General features: G+C 31.7%; 1 protein-coding gene across 1 annotated transcript; it reads left to right on the top strand.

Annotated features, from left to right (window-relative positions):
• Nucleotides 1–500: 500 nt before the first annotated feature.
• On the top strand, nt 501–16945 carry LOC122501122. The gene is made up of 5 exons (XM_043610396.1): nt 501–551; nt 10657–11959; nt 12136–13679; nt 13787–14722; nt 16871–16945. Exons 1-5 carry the CDS (start codon nt 501–503, stop codon nt 16943–16945), a joined length of 3909 nt encoding a protein of 1302 aa, XP_043466331.1.
• Nucleotides 16946–21447: the final 4502 nt, after the last annotated feature.

Genomic DNA, 21447 nt, shown 5'->3' with positions numbered 1-21447 from the left:
GCAATTCAAAGTGTGACGAAAGGGCTGCCAAAATTGTATAATATGCGAGAGAGAGTAAATATTAATTTTTAGGTTATTTTTAATGAATTGATTTAAATTATTCCACTTCTTTATTTTGTGTTCACTATAACTTCTCAGTCTTATCTATTCCAAACACTTCGCGATTTTTGAGTTTAACGTCTACCCGAATTCGATTGCCCGTGGCGAACCCTTGAACCGGTCGAGTTTCGCAGACGGTCAACCTCGCGATAACCTGTCTCCAGGAGTTAACTGTCGCGAAGAAGCGAATTACATCGAAAGCACACAAGTTTTATTGCATGAAATTGAGGCTTGGGTATGACAAATTATTGGGAAGGGTTAAGTATTAGGAAATATGTTCTGATAAAACTGAATAATTATGATTTCATTGACATCAAATATTGCATGAAATTTGTGCTACACAACTTTTTCCTCTGTCCGTTTGATGATGCGAGGATTGAATGTATTTCACTATAAAGTATATGTATGAGGCAATAAAAGAAAAAGGAGAAGAAGTTAATGAGTGGTTACCGGTATTTTATGAGAAGTGTAAGGCTTAATTTAACTCATGTAACCCTTGAACCGGTCGAGTTTCGCAGACGGTCAACCTCGCGATAACCTGTCTCCAGGAGTTAACTGTCGCGAAGAAGCGAATTACATCGAAAGCACACAAGTTTTATTGCATGAAATTGAGGCTTGGGTGTGACAAATTATTGGGAAGGGTTAAGTATTAGGAAATGAGTATAAAACAGAAACGCAGGCGTTTCTGAAAAGGTCCATTACATGATGCAAAATCAAAAATGAGTTAAGCATTTTTGCACAATAAGAAAGAAATAAGATATAATTATAAGATAACAGATAATCAGCGACAATCAGATCTTAACAGCGACAGTTAACTCCTGGAGACAGGTTATCGCGAGGTTGACCGTCTGCGAAACTTATTGGTTTCTTTTACTCATAAATCCCTAATGAAATTCCTAAAAGTCCTAAATTAACAATAGATTGAAAATTAAATTAATCGAGATATAAAGAGAAGAAGAATACACGATCCCATAAATAAAAACATTTAACTCATAGCGTCTCATGTTTAATTTTTTGCACTATGTGCACCTTATGTCTTTATAAAACTTCTAGGTTTTTACCTAATATAAGCTAAAATGCGCTTATAAAGCATTTCTTTCTTATTGTGCAAAAATGCTTAACTCATTTTTGATTTTGCATCATGTAATGGACCTTTTCAGAAACGCCTGCGTTTCTGTTTTGTCAATACAATCTGGTCATTGAACCAAAAGAGTCTTTGACACTTAAATTTTCGAGTTAATGCATAAAAGTGGTGAAATCATTCTTGTATGTTGAGCTTGTTAATTATTTTAAATTATAGAATCGTAAGAAGGAATAGAATATGAAAGAATTTGGAATTTCTTAATCATGCAAAAAGACTGTTATGAACTCGAAGCAATCCTTATGTTATTGACCTGTTTGCGACACTACGGCTTTTTCAAATAAGTTCATTGAATTTAATAATCTATTTAAATTTCAAATAACAATTAATTATTATATATGGCACACGATCAAATAGAGATCCGATTTTTCAAAGTATAACTTTTAAATCAAAAATAAAAAGAACGATACTTTGAATGTATCGTAACAGACCACCAATGGAATTACGTGTTTCAGTCCCTGGAAACATTATAACTTTGAAAAATTGGGTGATATTTAAGTGCTGTTAATTTAAATAATTTCAAAACTTTTCTTGTTTAAGTGCGTTTTTGCACCTTTTTAATAAAATGCGTGTTGCAATATGAATTATTTTAGAGAGTATGTATAAACTGTTTGTATGAAATATTATTTTCAACTTAATAAACATTGGTACTATTTATAATTGATACTCGTTAAGTTTTAGTGATCCTTAAAAATTTGTAGGTTAAAGTTAAATTTAAAATTTTACAATAAAAAAATTTTATTTTGTATTTGTTTATGTTTAATAAAGCAAAATTATCATGTCTGGCTGAGAATTGCACCTTGGTAAAAGAAAAACTTATTCAAAAGAGTGTGGATGTTGCCACAAGTTTTAAATTACAGACTAAGAGCAGCAAACAATATTCAGAAACCAGTGGCTACCGTTCTGCCATATTTCTTTATTATTATTATATTTTTTAATATTATTTTGTTTTAATTAAATTATATTATAAAAATATCATAAATTGGTATTTATATAATAGAAATTTTTCGTTCTGCTTCAACACAACAATTTCACAATCAAAGAAATTGAATAATTAAGAAACGATACAAATGCCGGTATACACCATATGTCACAACACCCTACTATACGTCATATAATGTGGTGTTAAATCACATAGTATTAACCTGTTATACTTACCTGGAGTCAAAGTTGATGACAAGACGAATTTCGAATTTGCAGAAATGTGCGGCTCTTAATTTACACATTCTTATAATACTGACACACAGTAAAAGGAATAACCTCCAATCATAATGTGGTCAGGGTTATGATTATCATATATCATAATTTATTTTGATTTAGTGAATATTTCTTCCCCCTTTTTTTTATTTGTTTATTTTTTTTACAATTTTTTTCAAATTTGGTCTAAACAACTATACAACTAATTATTAGGAGTAGGATTTGAATTTTTTTTTAAGTGAAGTGAAGTTAATCTTTGTGCATTGTGAAGGTTAGACTACTATGTATCGAAAATTTCTTGATAATGAATTATGATTTGAAATTTATAACAGAATAAGAGATTAACAAAAAGTCTTCTTCCACTCTATTATACCATAAAGTAGCATTAACTGTTAATAAAAAAAAAGATTTTAGGATCTGTTTTGTACGTTAAAATTATCAATTTATTTATTTATTTTTTTGACATGGTCACGATTCTTTTCCCGTTTATTATCTGATTGTAACAATTTACTAAATGGTTGTTGCTTTCTTCTAAAATTTTTATTCATGATGATTCCAAAAAGGAAAATTAATTTTAAAAATTATTCTAATTCTATTTCATTTGTGCGGTACTGAAAAGACCTTAATTCATGTGTTTTGCTCGGCTGAAAACCGTGGTATTTTGATGTTGATGAGAATTGATGTTAGGCAAGACTCAAATCAGGAATATCGATTAATTTCTGGGAATAGGATTTTCTGAAAGCATTTTTGCAGCGTTGCACAATTTAGCATTCCAATACTTAAATTCGTACTCGAAATTTAGAGAAGATTTTGACCAATACAAAATTTTTTGGATAGGCAATCTTTGCACAATTTAGAAGAAAGGATGCTGTTCAATAGCACCTTTTTTGAAACTAAGTAAAACTTGAACTGTATGACGGAATAGTATATAGCCAAATATTCTTTCTCAAGTCTGTCAGTCCATCTTTCATGCTCGCTCAAATATCTGGAAAAATAAGCAACGGGTTTCTCTACCTTGCCGTGGGTTTGAGTTAAAATGGCCCCAACCCCATTGTCTGAGGCATTAATAGTTAATAAAAAGGGTTTATAAAAATCTAACTCATTTAGTATTTGTGAGGACAATTGCCATTTAACATAACGAAAACATGTTTGAAGAAAAGGAGTCCATTCCCATTTTCCATTTGATTGCAATACTTTTAAAAGAGGTTGCTGTTTTCTCAAGAAAATTTTATTCACAAGTGATTCAAAGACTTTTACAAAATTTAGAAATGATTCTAATTCCTTCTTGTTTGTAGGACTATGTAGTGCCTTTAGTGCAAGTTTATTGTCTGGCTTAAAATCAATTCTGGAGGGATCCAAAGGAAAATAAAATTGATTATTTTAATCAATGTTAATAAAAGATAAAGAGGTCGCTAGTGAGCAACACTTACGCCACCGATAGACTTACTTGCAAAAGTAATAATTTAAAATAAACAATGATTGTTTTAATGTTTACGATAATGTAACTTATTAATTTTTGATTATTCCATAATTAAATGTTAACATTTGGAGAGTAATCTGATTTGTTATCACGTTACAATCTTGAAATGCAAGGTCATTAAATTTTACAGAAACATTTCTATTACATATTTTCCTTTTTTAATTTGAAATTAAAATTTTAGATTTACATGTGTGCATAAAAGAAAAATTAGAAAAGTATAAAATTTAATTTATTCGTTTATTAAAAATTTTTATTTATTGGATTCAGCTCAATTTAATTGGGTTGCAAATTCAGAAGAGCATGCAAAATATTTATAAAGTATGTGGTTTAGGTAAGACGATAAATAATTATGTATTTAGTTCTTGTCTTTTATAATTATATTAATGTGATCGAAATAAAATTTACATCACCAGTAAAATACTTGTCAATAAAAGAAATATTGAAATTGAGTAAAAAAGCACAAGATAGGGAATACAAATCTTTATTTTATTAAATTATTGAAAGACCTATCATAAATAAAAGGAAACAACAAGAAAATTTTTAATTAGGAAATATTTTAATTCTAAGAAACAAGTATGATGACTGTCGAGTAGTAATTCAACACCCTATCATGTTATAACTACCGCGAGACACCCATTCATAGTTGTCTTTTAAATTAAAGAGAAAAATTTAATGTACTGATCAACTGAAATTTAAAAATATGGTTCATGAAATTAATAACAATTTATAATAAACAATTCATTTTAGCTTTACCTCTTTTGAGTGGCCGTTCAACGAACCTAGAGAAGACTTATAATTATAACTGTTTATTATAAAAATGTCGGAAAGGTTTCATGAAATATGAGGATTATTTTTAGTGAAATTATTTAATAAAAATATAATTAAGAAAGGCGAGAAGCAAAGAATGATCCCACCGCTGCCACCATTTGTTGTAAAAAATGTTTATTAAACATAAAAATAATAAAAAAAATAAAATAATAAATAAATAAATAAATAAATAAATAAATATATTAATAACCTATATATATATATATATATATATATATATATATATAGGTTATTCAATAAGGTCTTTCGTTATTTAATTAATAAAACAAAAGTTGTAGCTTAATCTTCGGTTCACAACAACCACTTAAATGAATTTAAATGTTTTTATTTATGGGATCGTGTATTCTTCTTCTCTTTATATCTCGATTAATTTAATTTCAATCTATTGTTAATTTAGGACTTTTAGGAATTTCATTAGGGATTGCATATAAGCACTATGGGTTCAGAACAATTTAACATCTTGTTTAGACCAAATAAGATATTATATTTATTTAGCAATAGTCATAATTGATTTTTACTTACAATTATCTTTATATTATGTATAACCTTAATCCCTACTGCACTAAAACAAGAAGAATGAGAGAGTGTCATTTAAAACCTTTCTTCTGGTCAGAACGGGCAAATTTGATGATTGATTATTTTGTTAATGGGTTGTTCATTTGTTAATTCTCAGTCATTACTATTTTGAACTTTTCACTATTAACGGTTTATTTAAATGGGACAATTTAAAACACTCATTTTTAACCTCACGTTGTTTTCGTCTCTACTCGTCTTAATTTCTCAATCTTTACGCGGTTATTTAATTCGACTATCTATTGCTTTGAGTTTGTTATATCCCAGATAGCACAACAATTTGCCACAAGTTTGCATTGCAAACTTCGAAAATTTGCATGGCAAGTTTGCAGCAAACTTGCGGCAAGTTGTCAAATGTCCGCCTTGTGGCAAGTTTGCATGCAAACTTGCAGAAAACTTGCGTGGCAAGGTAAATTAAAATGTCTGCGCAGTAGTTTTATATGACATATAGAGCTGCGCACTACATTTTGTCACCTTCCCCAAGGGGGAAGGCAACATGTAACAAAATATGTACATTTTGAATACAAACAAATTTTTTTGAAAACTTTTTAGAAAGTTTTTAAAGTTTTCAGCAAGTTTGTTACAACTTTTCTGCAAGTTTTCTGTAAAAACTTGTAGCAAGTTTGCATGCAAACTTGCCACAAGGCGGACATTTCACAACTTGCCGCAAGTTTACTGCAAACTTGCCATGCAAATTTTCGAAGTTTGCAATGCAAACTTGCTGCAAACTTGTGGCAAATTGTTGTGCTATCTGGGATGATATATCACTGTCATATATTCAGAGCAATTCAAAGTGTGACGAAGGGGCTGCCTCACAGACCTTATTGCCATCACATGATGCAAAATCAAAAATGAGTTAAGCATTTTTGCACAATAAGAAAAAGTGCAATGAAATCATAATTATTCAGTTTCATCAGAACATATTTCCTAATACTTAACCCTTCCCAATAATTTGTCACACCCAAGCCTCAATTTCATGCAATAAAACTTGTGTGCTTTCGATGTAATTCGCTTCTTCGCGACAGTTAACTCCTGGAGACAGGTTATCGCGAGGTTGACCGTCTGCGAAACTCGACCGGTTCAAGGGTTCGCCACGGGCAATCGAATTCGGGTAGACGTTAAACTCAAAAATCGCGAAGTGTTTGGAATAGATAAGACTGAGAAGTTATAGTGAACACAAAATAAAGAAGTGGAATAATTTAAATCAATTCATTAAAAATAACCTAAAAATTAATATTTACTCTCTCTCGCATATTATACAATTTTGGCAGCCCTTTCGTCACACTTTGAATTGCTCTGAATATATGACAGTGATCATATAACAAACTCAAAGCAATAGTGTTTTAAATTTTCCCGTTTAAATAAACCGTTAATAGTGAAAAGTTCAAAATAGTAATGACTGAGAATTAACAAATGAACAACCCATTAACAAAATAATCAATCATCAAATTTGCCCGTTCTGACCAGAAGAAAGGTTAGTTTTAAATGACACTCTCTCATTCTTCTTGTTTTAGTGCAGTAGGGATTAAGGTTACATAATAAAAAGATAATTGTAAGTAAAAATCAATTATGACTATTGCTAAATAAATATAATATCTTATTTGGTCTAAACAAGATGTTAAATTGTTCTGAACCCATAGTGCTTATATGCAATCCCTAATGAAATTCCTAAAAGTCCTAAATTAACAATAGATTGAAAATTAAATTAATCGAGATATAAAGAGAAGAAGAATACACGATCCCATAAATAAAAACATTTAAATTCATTTAAGTGGTTGTTGTGATCCGAAGATTAAGCTACAACTTTTGTTTTATTAATTAAATAACGAAAGACCTTGTTGAATAACCTATATATATATATATATATATATATATATATATATATATATATATAATATATTATAAACATTTTTCACAACATTAAAATAACCGAATAAACGGTTATTCGGTTATTTCATAATAACCGAATAACCGGTTAATCGGTTATATGGTTAAAACCGGTTATAACCGAATAACCGGTTATTTATCTGTAACCGGTTAACCGGGTTTATAATTACAGTTACAGAATTCAATAACCGCACAGGCCTAGTTTTGCCAACCGTCGGGACAACCGTGGCCCAGAGTTCGGCCGACCCAGAAAGTATAAGTCAATTAAACTGCATTTAACAAAGTTTTGCCAACCGAGGCCCAGAGTTTGGCCGACCAAGAAAATGTAAGGCAATTAAACTGCGTTTCACAGAGATTTGACATACGTCAGGCCAACCGTGGCCCAGTGTTTGGTCGACCAAGAAAGTTTAAGTCAATTAAACTATATTTCTTGAGTTATGTCAACCGTCAGGCCAACCGAGGCCCAGAGTTTGGCCAACCAAATCTGAAAGACTTTTAAACTACGTTTCAATGAGTTGTGAACGCTGAACACGATCCCGACTTCCAAAATTGCCCATCACGTCAGGATTTTGAGAAAAGTGGGATCCCAGGCGGAAAAGTCGGACGAACGTCGGAGTTTACAACAGATTATGCTCCGACTGTCGGAACCGTCTTCCCACTATTGTCAGTACTGGCTCGGTACTGGATTTCTTCCGCCGGCGGATCTTATTCTTCTGCGGCGTCGAAAGAATGACGGATATGTTGAGTCTGTACTGGCTCGGTACTGGGGCGGATCCGACTGCGGATCTCGTCATTTATTGTCACATTATAAATTAAATAATTATTACAAGTAATTGCATTATTTTAGAAAATAATTATTAATAAATGAATTTAATCCATATATTAAGTAATTATTTATTGAGACTTTTTTAAAAATTAAATAATTAGAAAAATTCGTTATTAATTAATATTATATATTATTAATTAATAATATCTCAATAATAATTGAATAATTGTTTCTGAATATAATAATAATGAAGGTAATGATATTAATAATTTTAATTAATATCTCAATAATAATAAATTTATGGTTATTGATATATTATTAATTAATATTAATATTGATAATTTATTATTAATTCTCAATAATATTAATGTTAATTAATAATATATAAAATTAATTAATAATATCTTAATAATAATAAATTTATTATTATTGAGATATTAATTAAAATTATTAATATTATTACGTTGAATATTATTATATTGAAAAACAATTATTCAATATATGTATTATATAATAATAAAAATATAACAAGTTTCTTTTTTAACGAAATATTGAAATAGTCCTTAATATACATTCAATAAAGTATTGAAAATATAGCGGTATCATTGACGCGTAGTAATTCTGCAAGTTTTATTTGAGCTAGTGACACTTGAGAGTATTTCAGATTTGAGAGTCCCATGCGAGTGTAGCATAGTGGTTAGCGTGCGAGATTTTGGTGCGTAAATATTCGGTTAGGCGTAGGTTCGTACCCCCAAGCGTTAGGATTTTTCAAATGTCTATGTAATAAAAAATTGCGTTTAAGTGTATAAAAAATGTGTAAAGTGAACTGTCAATGAATCGTCATTAGTATTTATCTTTTGCAATTAATTATTATTTTTTGTATTGATATTTGCTGAAATTATCATTTGCACTGTAAAAAGAAAGGTACTACTTTAGTACCAAAAGTGGTACTAACCCAATGGGAAATTTACAACTGGCGTAGTACTGCGCCAGCACTGGCAGCACTGGCGGCAAGGCTGAGAGCCAGCACTGGCATAACTCTGGGATGATAACGCCGTCCGGCGCTGCCGAAGTACTGTCTGTCAGTGCTGCCAGACAGCGCTGGCGCAGCACTGGACCAGTGCTGGCTGAGAATATTGCCGCAATAAATGCTGTATTGTTATTAATTAGTCGTAAATTAATAATTATAAATAATTTAACAACAAAATGGTAAATAATATTAATAAATAGTTATTATTCATAAAATATTTCTCTTCTTAAAGAAATTGTATTAAAGATGGAGACTAACAATATGGATATAGTAAATGAAGTAGAAAAAAATTGTTTATAACATTTAAAAATTAAATAATAAACAATTACAGTAAGTGTGCATTAGATTTTCATATTTTAGTACCTAACGATTGGAATCTAGAAATATCGCAAACCTATGAAAATAAACAAAATTGCTGACGAGGGGAATCGAACCTACGACCTACGGACTAACAGACTAACGCTCTAACCACTATGCTAACGACACGTGTGTGCAGTAAAATTTTAATATCTCAGTATCATTCAGACATACAATTATTGAGTCAAAGATGAGAAAAAAATAGGGATACGTTAGAAATAATAAATTGAAATAAAATAAATTAAACTAAATTTTTAAAAATTAAATTACTTTACTTATTGCATTTAACATTTTACGTAATTCTTAAATTACGTGGTAATTTTTTAATAATTTTTTATTTATAGTAAGAAGTATAATAGTATTTTAATAGGAACCAAATTATTATTAAGATTAAAGTTTAAATTTTGTTTATAATTTTAATTTGTTTAAATAATTTATTATTTACAAAATTAGACAATTATGTTAAATTATTATTATTAAATTTAATAAAAATAAAAAATGAACAACTGAAAAGTAAAGTATTAATTTTTTTCAATAAATTTATATTTATAAACATTCATAAACTTTTTTTATAATTTTTTTCAAGTTTATGTCAAAAAAGCAATGTTGGCAAAGAGCGTTGTGAACAATTTTTCTATACTCAGCCAGCACTTGCCGCCGAGCCTTGTCCAAGCTTTGGCGAAACAAAAATTCTGTACTGCGCCAGCACTAATTGTCGAGGCTCGGCTAGACTACGCCGAACAATCGTCTGAGTACTAAGCCAGTGGTGAGCATCGGCACTACACTGGCATTTCCCATTGGGAAATCGTAATTTGGTTCTATTTTAGTATCGAAATCAGCTCTAATTTAGAACCTTTTTTTTATAGTGTGGATCCGACCCGGTTGTCAGTCGGTAGAAATGATAAGACTTCTTATAAAGTTTCAAATATTACGGAAGTTTAGAGAAATTATTCCAATTGTACTTCGTTGTCTCGTCCTCTATATCACTAATTATGTAGTAATGTGATTACTGATCGTTCCTGCACAGTTATTTTAAAGTTAAAATATTCAAATTAAAAAAGTTTCTACCGCCTCCGCTAGGTGGTATGGTGTTCTCTTCCGCTTCCTTCTACCTAATCGCCATTATGTATTTCTGTGCGTTCCAGTGCAGTTTGTAAAAAACAAAGAGAAAGTGAAAAATCACGATAATATGCCGTCCTCAACAAAAAAAACATCGAAAACATCGGAAAAATAAGAAAGGTAATCGAGCTAAGAAAGAAACCTTAGCCAAGACGCTGAAAAAATTGAAAAAATTAAAGAAAACAGTTAAGCACGCGAGTCGACGATCGAGTTCGCCGTCAAATTCATCATCATCATCGTCCAGGTCCAGTTCGTCTTCTTCATCTAAATCAAGTGAAATAAATAGTGCTGCGCGTGATCTGCGAGACACGTCACACAAAAATAAAGTCGTTGCGCGTTACTCTAGAAGTGCGTCACCTGACTCTTATCGAAAACGCAAGCGGTCAAATTCTTTTTCCTCACTCTCTGATGGCACGCGTCATCCTAGAGGTACGATACATCAGAGGCAGGACACAACTGTTGGTGCGCGGTGTTCGAGAAGCCCGTCACAACAATCGCGTCGTAGACGCAGCCGATCCTATTCAAGTGCTGAAAGTGATAGACAAAATAGAAGGCGTCACTCATCATCCAGTTACAGTACCAATACTGTTGATAGTGTAAATAACGAAAGTGCAAAAACCGACGAAGGTGGTGAAAAAACTAATGATAAAGGCAGAGAAAAAAGAAAAAATAGTGAAAAAGAAAACTATAATACCGACAATACTGATGGACAAATTTCGAAGGAAAAATCGAGTGTCGATAATGAAGAAATTATGGTAAACAAACTGGAGGAAAACATCTCCAAAAAGTTAAGTGTTTCCACACCGCTTATTAGTGCAGTTGCACAATCATGGACAAAAATTCTGCAAGCTGGTTTACCAAAAGAGTCAAAGGAAAAATTGTTGGAATTATATCCTCCTCCTGAAAATTGTCCCATTGTGAATGCGCCGATATTAAATAAAGAAGTGAAAAATGCAATGGGATCGGCAGCAATAAAAAAGGATGACTACCGTGTTGCTGACCAGAAACAGTTAAGTGCTGGTTTAAGTGCACTTGGCAGAGCACTGTCATCACTTATCGAGAATGAAGACATATCAAAGAAAATATTATTTGATAATCTTTGTGATGCTGGTAAAATTCTGGCCAATTTGCAGCATTCTTTATCGATGGCAAGGAGAGCCTTCATAATTCCAGGCCTAGATCCATTGCTTAAAACTGCTTTAGAGGAAACAGTTGTTGACACGTATCTTTTTGGGTCAAACTTCTCGGAAATCGTAAAAACTGCAAAAGAAGTGCAGAAGACGGCCAAAGATCTGGAAAAATCTTCTAAACCTCCGAGAGAAAAGAAAACTCCAACTCCAAAGAGCAACACAAAATCGTTCCGAGCATCCAGAAGCGATTTTCCTTTAAACTCGAGAGGCCCTCCCCGGAACAATTCGAAGAGAGAAGGGCAAAGGCCTCAATACCAAACCAGCAGGAAGAAATTCAGCCCGAGGAAATACAGTCCGAAAAAATAGAGGTAAGCGCTATAGCAGGTCGATTAAAATATTTTAAAATTGCATGGGAAGAATTGACTTCCAGCCAATTTATCATTCAATGCATAAAAGGTTATAAAATTCCTTTTTACAATGACCCATGTCAAAATAATAGACCTGAAAACAAAATCTTGTCTTTTTTAGAAGAACAAAAAACATTAAATGCGATACAGCAACTTCTAAAAAAGAATGCGATTGAAGAATGCAGCTCCACCAATGGAGAATTTTTCTCGCCATATTTCCTGAGAGAGAAACCTGACGGGAGTGACAGGTTTATTTTTAATTTAAAAGGTCTAAATAAGTTCATTGACCCACCTCATTTCAAAATTGAAGATGTAAAAACAGCCCTTAAGTTAATAACAAAAGGATGTTTTATGGCGTCAATGGACTTACAAGACGCTTATATGTTAATTCCCATATCTCTCGAAGATAGAAAATTTCTCAGATTCTCATTTCAGAATAAGCATTATGAATATAAATGCATGCCATTCGGGTTGTGTACAGCTCCGTACACATTTACAAAAATTCTAAAATCAATTATAACATTATTAAGAAAAGAGGGTATTGAATTAGTCATCTATTTAGACGATATTCTTTTCTTTGCAAAAACTGAAGAAGAATGTAGGAAAAATGTTCAAAGAACAAAACAGCTCCTTGAATCACTCGGTTTTATAATTAATCAAAAAAAGAGCCAGTTAAATCCTGCAAAGAAATGTACTTTTCTCGGTTTTGTCTTCGATAGTGTCGATTTTTCAATTCAACTAACATTGAAAAAACGAGATTCTATCGAAAAATTACTAAAAGAATTTTTAAGTAAAAGCAGTTGTAAAATAAGAGAATTTGCGAAATTAATTGGTACATTGATTGCTGCATGTCCAGCCATTAAATATGGCTGGCTTTATACAAAAGCACGCGAGAGAGAAAAGTACACAGCTCTGCAGAATTCTAACGGAGATAAAAGTATGTCGATGGATGTATCAAAGGTAGCAAAGCAAGAACTAAATTGGTGGCTTATCCACATAAAAACCTCAAAGAATCCCATTAGAGAAGAAAATTATGCACGAATAATTTTTACTGATGCCTCTTTGACTGGATGGGGAGCATTTTCCAAAGGAGAAACAGCTCATGGATGGTGGAGTGATAAGGAGCAAGATTTTCACATCAATCTGTTAGAACTTAAAGCTGCACTATTTGGGTTGCAATGTTTTTCCAGTAATGACAAAAATTGCGAAATATTGCTTCGAATGGACAATACAACAGGAATTTCGTATGTTAACAAAATGGGAGGAATTCGTTATCCAAAACTAACGGAGCTTAGCAGAGAAATCTGGAAATTCTGTGAAAATAGAAATATTTGGCTTCACGCAGCGTACATAAAATCCAAAGACAAAGTGGAAGCCGACAAACAGTCAAGAATATTACCAACCGAGACTGAATGGGAATTAGCTGACTGGGCCTTCAGACAAATAGAAAAAACTCTTGGCAAACCAGATATAGATCTATTTGCATCAAGAACGAATGCAAAATGTCGGAGATACGTTTCATGGCATAGAGATCCAAAATCGCTAGCAGTTGATGCATTCACGATAAATTGGTCTGGTCAATTCTTCTATGCATTTCCCCCTTTCTCACTACTATTAAGAGTGATGAGAAAAATTCAAGTTGATAAAGCTGAAGGTATTGTTGTGGTTCCTCTATGGCCCTCACAACCATGGTACCCAATTTTCTCATCACTCATGATAGGAGAACCTCTAATTTTTAAAACAAATAAAAATTTATTGCTTTGTTCTTCCAGACAGCCGCATCCGTTATCGACGAAGCTTTCCCTGGTGGTCGCCAAATTATCAGGCAAGCCTTCCTTGCCAGAGGAGCGACGGAAGACGCGGCTACAATGATGCTTAAATCCATCTCAGAAAAAACAATAAACCAATACAATAAAGGGATAAAATTATGGTGGGAATACTGCAGGAAAAAGCAGATCCCATTATTCAACTGTTCAACACCAGAAATTTTACAATTCTTCTCGGAAACTTTGGAAAATGTCAAATCCTACAGCACTCTGAACTGCTATCGAGCTGCATTATCATTGTTAATGGGGAATGAACTAGGAGGAAATGCAGAAATATCTCGTTTTTTCAAAGGAGTGTCGAGAGAAAAACCTCAAAAACCCCGATATCAAAGCACTTGGGATCCAGAAGTGGTTTTAAATCACTTAAGAACCTTTTCTAAAAATGAAGACCTTCCACTCGAGAAATTATCCAAAAAATTGGCAATACTATTAGCCCTAGTTACTGCTCAAAGAGTCCAAACTCTATCAAAAATTCGCATCGATGACATAACAGAGTCTCAAACGCTAATACAGATAAGAATATCCGAGAGAATAAAAACATCAGGACACAACAGATGTCAACCCATTCTCAATATACCTTTTTTCGATGATCAGCCAAACCTATGTGCAGCATCCACACTTCGAGTATATCTACGTAGAACCTCGGAATTTCGAACAGAGAAGAACAAAACTCACCTATTCTTAGCATATAAAAAACCACATCAGGAGGCAACGACACAAACTATCAGCCGATGGATGAAGGTTATTATGGAAGAAAGCGGATTAGACACCACACACTTCAAACCACATAGTACGAGGCACGCATCCACTTCTGCGGCAGCGCGTAGAGGAACAAATATTGAAACGATCATGAAAACAGCAGGATGGACTCCTAATTCAAGAGTTTTTGCAAATTTTTATAACCGACCTATTATTCCGGAAACAAATTTTGCAGCTACAATTATCCAAAGACTGGATAATTCATTTTTTTCTCATTTAATTCTTTTATTTTTCTTATATTTCTTAATTCTTTTCCATTAATACAAAAATATAATATTATATATTGTTACGAGAAACAAATTATATAATAAACAAAAGATATTCGCAACGCACTTTAAATAACTACATAATTAGTGATATAGAGGACGAGACAACGAAGTACAATTATGTGATTGAACGAACTTACCTTAAGTGATGTTCAATCTCAATTGTACGAGTTGTCTCGTCCGAATATATCACTCCCACCCCTAAATTATTCAAAATTATGCAATTTTTTTTCCTCACATCAAACCCGCATCCAATATTACAGCGTTGCGATAAAAATACTTTAAAATATAATGGCGATTAGGTAGAAGGAAGCGGAAGAGAACACCATACCACCTAGCGGAGGCGGTAGAAACTTTTTTAATTTGAATATTTTAACTTTAAAATAACTGTGCAGGAACGATCAGTAATCACATTACTACATAATTAGTGATATATTCGGACGAGACAACTCGTACAATTGAGATTGAACATCACTTAAGGTAAGTTCGTTCAATCATATAATTTTTATTTTATAATTAATGGTATTTATATTTTAAAACAGTAATATTTTAAAAATAAATTTTTTTTTGGAAACGTAATATATAAAAAAAGCAGGCTTCGCACTCATCTACTAAAATCTATACTATTTACTCCTTTTTTTGTCAAATTTCTGACACTAAAAGATACATTTTCACAAATTACATTAGTTTAAATCCTCAATGATTGAAAAAAATTATTCTCAATCAATTTTTTGTGATTCGATTAAAACGAGATTTTTTTAATCGTTAAATTTTAATTTTTCGATTGCTACTTTTTACTACTATTTTCAGATTTAAAGCTACTTTCTGCTACCTTTTTAAAAGTAATTGTCGAGTGCGAAGCCTGAAAGAGTAATAATTTATTAACTATTTGACAATGGTATTGAATAATATAATTTTAATAATATTTTATTTTATTAATAAAATATTAATATTAATATTTTATTTAATTATAAATTATAATTGTTATTGAAAATTCTTCTAAACAATTGGAAATTGAAGAATGTTCGCAATATTTTTTAAATATTAAATTACCATGTATTGATGCGCAAAACTCCAAGGATTAATTTAAAAAAAGACAAATCAGTAAACTCCAATATTATAGAAATTGTGTAGAATTTTCTGCCAAAATGCAGTCGAAAATCGACTTTTAATCTTAAAAATCCGCTTGGAAGCGTGAAGTTTCCAACAAAACAAGAGAAGATCTTATTTATATTCGTTTGCAATTTTATTTCTTTCCCGGAGCTCGAGTCGATTGTCGTCTGCATTTTGTCAATAAAATAATTTTTTTGCCAATAAATTTATATTCTTAATTATACCTATTACAACTTTTATACTCACTTTATAATTTTTCTATAGTTATTAATATAATTTTTCTATAATTTTTCTATAGAAAAATCCCAGTAAAAAAACTAATTCAAATGAATTAAAACGAATTAACATTTTTGGTAGGCTCCAATTCGTATTTGTCACAAAGCGGGATTCACTCAAGCTCTTTGTATATTCAATATTGAATTTAATTCAATATGTACCAATTTGTCCAAACGAATTCGCATTCGAAAGAAATGGCCAAGGAATGCATTGAATTCGTGCTAACGAATTGAAAAAAATTAAAGGCTCAAAACTTGTCCAGTGAATTGGTACGGATAGAAGGTTCGGAAGTTCAATACAGTTTCACGAATTCAGGAAAATTGCATCATGGCTCCAATTCGTATTTGTCACAAAGCGGGATTCACGAAAGCTCTTTGTGAATTCTTTTTAATTCATTTCAATTAGTTTTCGTTTACTGGGATGCAATTTGTAATTGTTTTTGTTTAATAACTTTTCTTTATCGTCACTACATCTTAAGGCTCGATTTTAATCATCAGAGCTTCACTTTGATCAGAATCTAAAAAAAAGAAGTCACATATTTTAAGAGGTTAAAATAATGAAATATTTATAGAATTCAATACCATTGTCAATAATTAATAAATTATTACTCTTTCAGGGTTCGCACTCGACAATTACTTTTAAAAAGGTAGCAGAAAGTAGCTTTAAATCTGAAAATAGTAGTAAAAAGTAGCAATCGAAAAATTAAAATTTAACGATTAAAAAAATCTCGTTTTAATCGAATCACAAAAAATTGATTGAGAATAATTTTTTTCAATCATTGAGGATTTAAACTAATGTAATTTGTGAAAATGTATCTTTTAGTGTCAGAAATTTGACAAAAAAAGGAGTAAATAGTATAGATTTTAGTAGATGAGTGCGAAGCCTGCTTTTTTTATATATTACGTTTCCAAAAAAAAATTATTTTTTAAAATATTACTGTTTTAAAATATAAATACCATTAATTATAAAATAAAAATTGGAATAATTTCTCTAAACTTCCGTAATATTTGAAACTTTATAAGAAGTCTTATCATTTCTAAAAGTATGAACGTGAATTCAAAAAAACTTTTACGTTAGCTAATTTAAAAAATTAATTAAATGAAATTCAAATTATTTTCTAATTAATATATATATATATATATATATATATATATATATATATATATATATATATATATATATATATATATATTATATATTATATTATTATTATATATTATTATTATTATATATATATATATATATATTATTATTATATTATATATATTATATATTATTATATATATATATATATTTTATTTTTTCAATATTACAATTGTTAATAAATTATATTTTATTTGTCTTCAAGAAAACTTAAGTACTTTCTAAGTTTAAAATAAATGCAATTAATTTATAATTATGAAAGTAAAATTAAGTATAATACAATAAAGAATTCTTAATCTCGTTATTTAATTAAAATACAAACTAATTCTATAAAAATAAAGAGCTTTTGAAAATATCAAAAAATCTTATTATTAAAGCAATTATTAAATTATTCCAAAGAAAAAATATAAATAAAAACGATTTAAAAATAAAATGTTTCATAAATTAGTTATTAAAAAATTTTCCACATTTCTCTAAACAATAATAATAATATTTATTATTATTATTATTAATATAAAGTAAAAACAGCAACTTACCTCAAAAATGTTATCCGCAATTGATATAGAACATTTAATTAATTACCATTTAATTAACACTTCACTTAAATTTATTTTCACTACCCAGGTGCGATTTTTTGGTCGGCCCATAGTTGGGCCAACTTTTACAAAGTCGGTCCAACTTCTCGTGCCAGAGGTTGGGACAACCATACAGATGATAACGGCGACCGACTAATGGCGACGATGGTTGGCCCGACAACTCATAAGGAAGTTGGCCCAACTTACAATGCATATGTTGTGCCAACTATACATTTCAATGGTTGGTCCAAAGACTAACGCCAAAGTTGGCACAACTTTAGATGCGTAAGTTGGGCCAACCACAATTTTCAAAGTTTGGCCAACTTCAACAGCCAAAGGTAAAAAATTATTAAAAAACTACATTATTTAAACAATTAACACGTTATTATTAGCGGGAACATCAGATATAACCTTTACCTATTATTATTAAACACAATCTCATACATACATTTTCGAAAATATCTATCGCTCGCTGGGATCGAACCCCTAACCTAACGCACCGAAGACTTATACACTGACCACTACGCTACGCTCACATGGGAGTGCATAACGCAAAATGTATATTTAAGCTGCAACAGTCGGGCCAACCGTGGCCCAGAGTTCGGCCGACCAAGAAAGTTTAAGTCATTTAAACTGCATTTGACAAAGTTTTGCCAACCGTTGGGCCAACCGTGGCCCAGAGTTCGGCCGACCAAAATAATGTAAGTCAATTAAACTGCGTTTCACAAAGTTTTGCCCACCGTCGGGCCAACCGTGGCCCAGAGTTCGGCCAACCAAAAAAGTGTTAGTCATTTAAACTGCGTTTCTAGAGTTTTGCCAACCGTTGGGCCAACCGTTGCACAGAGTTCGGCCAACCAAGAAAGTTTAGGTCATTTAAACTGCGTTTCTAGAGTTTTGCCAACCGTTGCCCAGAGTTCGGCCAACCAAGGAAAATCAAGTCAATTAAACTGCGTTTCACAGAGTTTTGCCAACCGTTGAGCCAACCGTGGCCCAGAGTTCGGCCAACCAAGAAAGTTTAAGTCATTTAAACTGCGTTTCTAGAGTTTTGACAACCGTTGGGCCAACCGTTGCCCAGAGTTCGGCCAACCAAGAAAAATCAAGTCAATTAAACTGCGTTTCACAGAGTTTTGCCAACCGTTGGGCCAACCGTGGCCCAGAGTTCGGCCAACCAAGAAAGTTTAAATCAATTAAACTGCGTTTCACATAGTTTGCCAACCGTTGGGCCAACCGTTGCCCAGAGTTCGGCCAACCAAGAAAAATCAAGTCAATTAAACTGCGTTTCACAGAGTTTTGCCAACCGTTGGGCAAACCGTGGCCCAGAGTTCGGCCAACCAAGAAAGTTTAAGTCAATTAAACTGCGTTTCACATAGTTTGCCAACCGTTGGGCCAACCGTGGCCCAGAGTTCGGCCAACCAAAAAAAATCAAGTCAATTAAACTGCGTTTCACAAAGTTTTGCCCACCGTCGGGCCAACCGTGGCCCAGAGTTCGGCCAACCAAAAAAGTGTTAGTCATTTAAACTGCGTTTCTAGAGTTTTGCCAACCGTTGGGCCAACCGTTGCCCAGAGTACGGCCAACCAAGAAAAATCAAGTCAATTAAACGGCGTTTCACAAAGTTTTGCCCACCGTCGGGCCAACCAAGAAAATTTAAGTCAATTAAACTGCGTTTCACAGAGTTTTGCCAACCGTTGGGCCAACCGTGGCCCAGAGTTCGGCCAACCAAAAAAATGTTAGTCAATTAAACTGCGTTTCACAGAGTTTTGCCAACCGTCGGGCCAACCGTGGCCCAGAGTTCGGCCAACCAAGAAAAATCAAGTCAATTAAACTGCGTTTCACAGAGTTTTGCCAACCGTTGGGCCAACCGTGGCCCAGAGTTCGGCCAACCGAAACTGAAAGTCTTTTAAACTACGTTTGGATAAGTTGTGCCAACCTTTGTCGCCAAAGTTGGCCCGACGGTTGGTTAAACTCTGCATTTTATGGTTGGCTTGCAAAGTCGGGCCAACTGTGGGCACAAGTACGTGCCAAAGGTGGGCAAACTCTGGCAACCAAAACTTTGCTTGCCAAAGTTAGGCCAACCTTGGGCCAACCTTCAAACTCTGGCGGCCAACCTAAATTCGCACCTGGGTATACGGAGCGAAATTGGCAAGAAATTGAATTCACTTGACAAATTTCTATACCAAGAACACCTAGCTCCGTCTCTCGAACAAACTTTTCACTTTCCTCAAATATGACAAATGTGGGGCTTTTGTCCAGTGGCGCATTTGAGAACTTAAGGTAAGTTCTCAAATGCGCCACTGGACAAATGCGCCACCGGTCAAATGCGCCACGGATCAATTGCGCCACTGGACAAAGGCCCCACATTTGTCATATTTGAGGAAAGTGAAAAGTTTGTTCGAGAGATGGAGCTAGGTGTTCTTGGTATAGAAATTTGTTAAGTGAATTCAATTTCTTGCCAATTTCGCTCCGTATAGTGAAAATAAATTTAAGTAAAGTGTTAATAAACTGGTAATTAATTAAATGTTCTATATCAATTGCGGATAACATTTTTAAGGTTAGTTGCTGTTTTTATTTTATATTAATAATAATAATAATAATAATAAATATTATTATTATTGTTTAAAGAAATGTGGAAAATTTTTTTAATAACTAATTTATGAAACATTTTATTTTTAAATCGTTTTTATTTATATTTTTTCTTTGGAATAATTTAATAATTCCTTGAATAATAAGAATTTTTGATATTTTCAAAAGCTATTTATTTTTATAGAATTAGTTTGTATTTTAATTAAATAACGAGATTAAGAATTCTTTATTGTATTATACCTAATTTTACTTTCATAATTATAAATTAATTGCATTTATTTTAAACTTAGAAAGTACTTAAATTTTCTTGAAGACAAATAAAATATAATTTATTAACAATTGTAATATTGAATATAATTCTATTTTCTAATTTTAATTTTATTTAATTAATTTTTTAAATTAGCTAACGTAAAAGTTTTTCTGAATTCACGTTCATACTTTTAGAAATGATAAGACTTCTTATAAAGTTTCAAATATTACGAAAGTTTAGAAAAATTATTCCAATTTTTATTTTATAATTGATGGTATTTATATTAAAAACAGTAATATTTTAAAAAATTATTTTTTTTTTGGAAACGTAATATATAAAAAAAGCAGGCTTCGCACTCATCTACTAAAATCTATACTATTTACTCCTTTTTTTGTCAAATTTCTGACACTAAAAGATACATTTTCACAAATTACATTAGTTTAAATCCTCTAATGATTGAAAAAAAATTATTCTCAATCAATTTTTTGTGATTCGATTAAAACGAGATTTTTTTAATCGTCAAATTTTAATTTTTCGATTGTTACTTTTTACTACTATTTTCAGATTTAAAGCTACTTTCTGCTACTTTTTTAAAAGTAATTGTCGAATGCGAAGCCTGAAAGAGTAATAATTTATTAATTATT

Source organism: Leptopilina heterotoma, unplaced genomic scaffold (genome assembly GCF_015476425.1).
Source record: "Leptopilina heterotoma isolate Lh14 unplaced genomic scaffold, ASM1547642v1 Lhet_201, whole genome shotgun sequence".
Lineage (NCBI taxonomy): Eukaryota > Metazoa > Arthropoda > Insecta > Hymenoptera > Figitidae > Leptopilina > Leptopilina heterotoma.
This window is presented reverse-complemented; position numbering and strand designations above follow the sequence as displayed.

Bases quoted from the DNA above. Each gene is read 5' to 3' on its own strand.
- LOC122501122 (XM_043610396.1), top strand. From the start codon at position 501: ATGTATGAGGCAATAAAAGAAAAAGGAGAAGAAGTTAATGAGTGGTTA. The intron at 552-10,656 runs GTATTTTATGAG...AAAAAATTAAAG, and splicing joins AAGTTAATGAGTGGTTACCG to AAAACAGTTAAGCACGCGAG. The intron at 11,960-12,135 runs GTCCGAAAAAAT...TGTCTTTTTTAG, and splicing joins ATTCAGCCCGAGGAAATACA to AAGAACAAAAAACATTAAAT.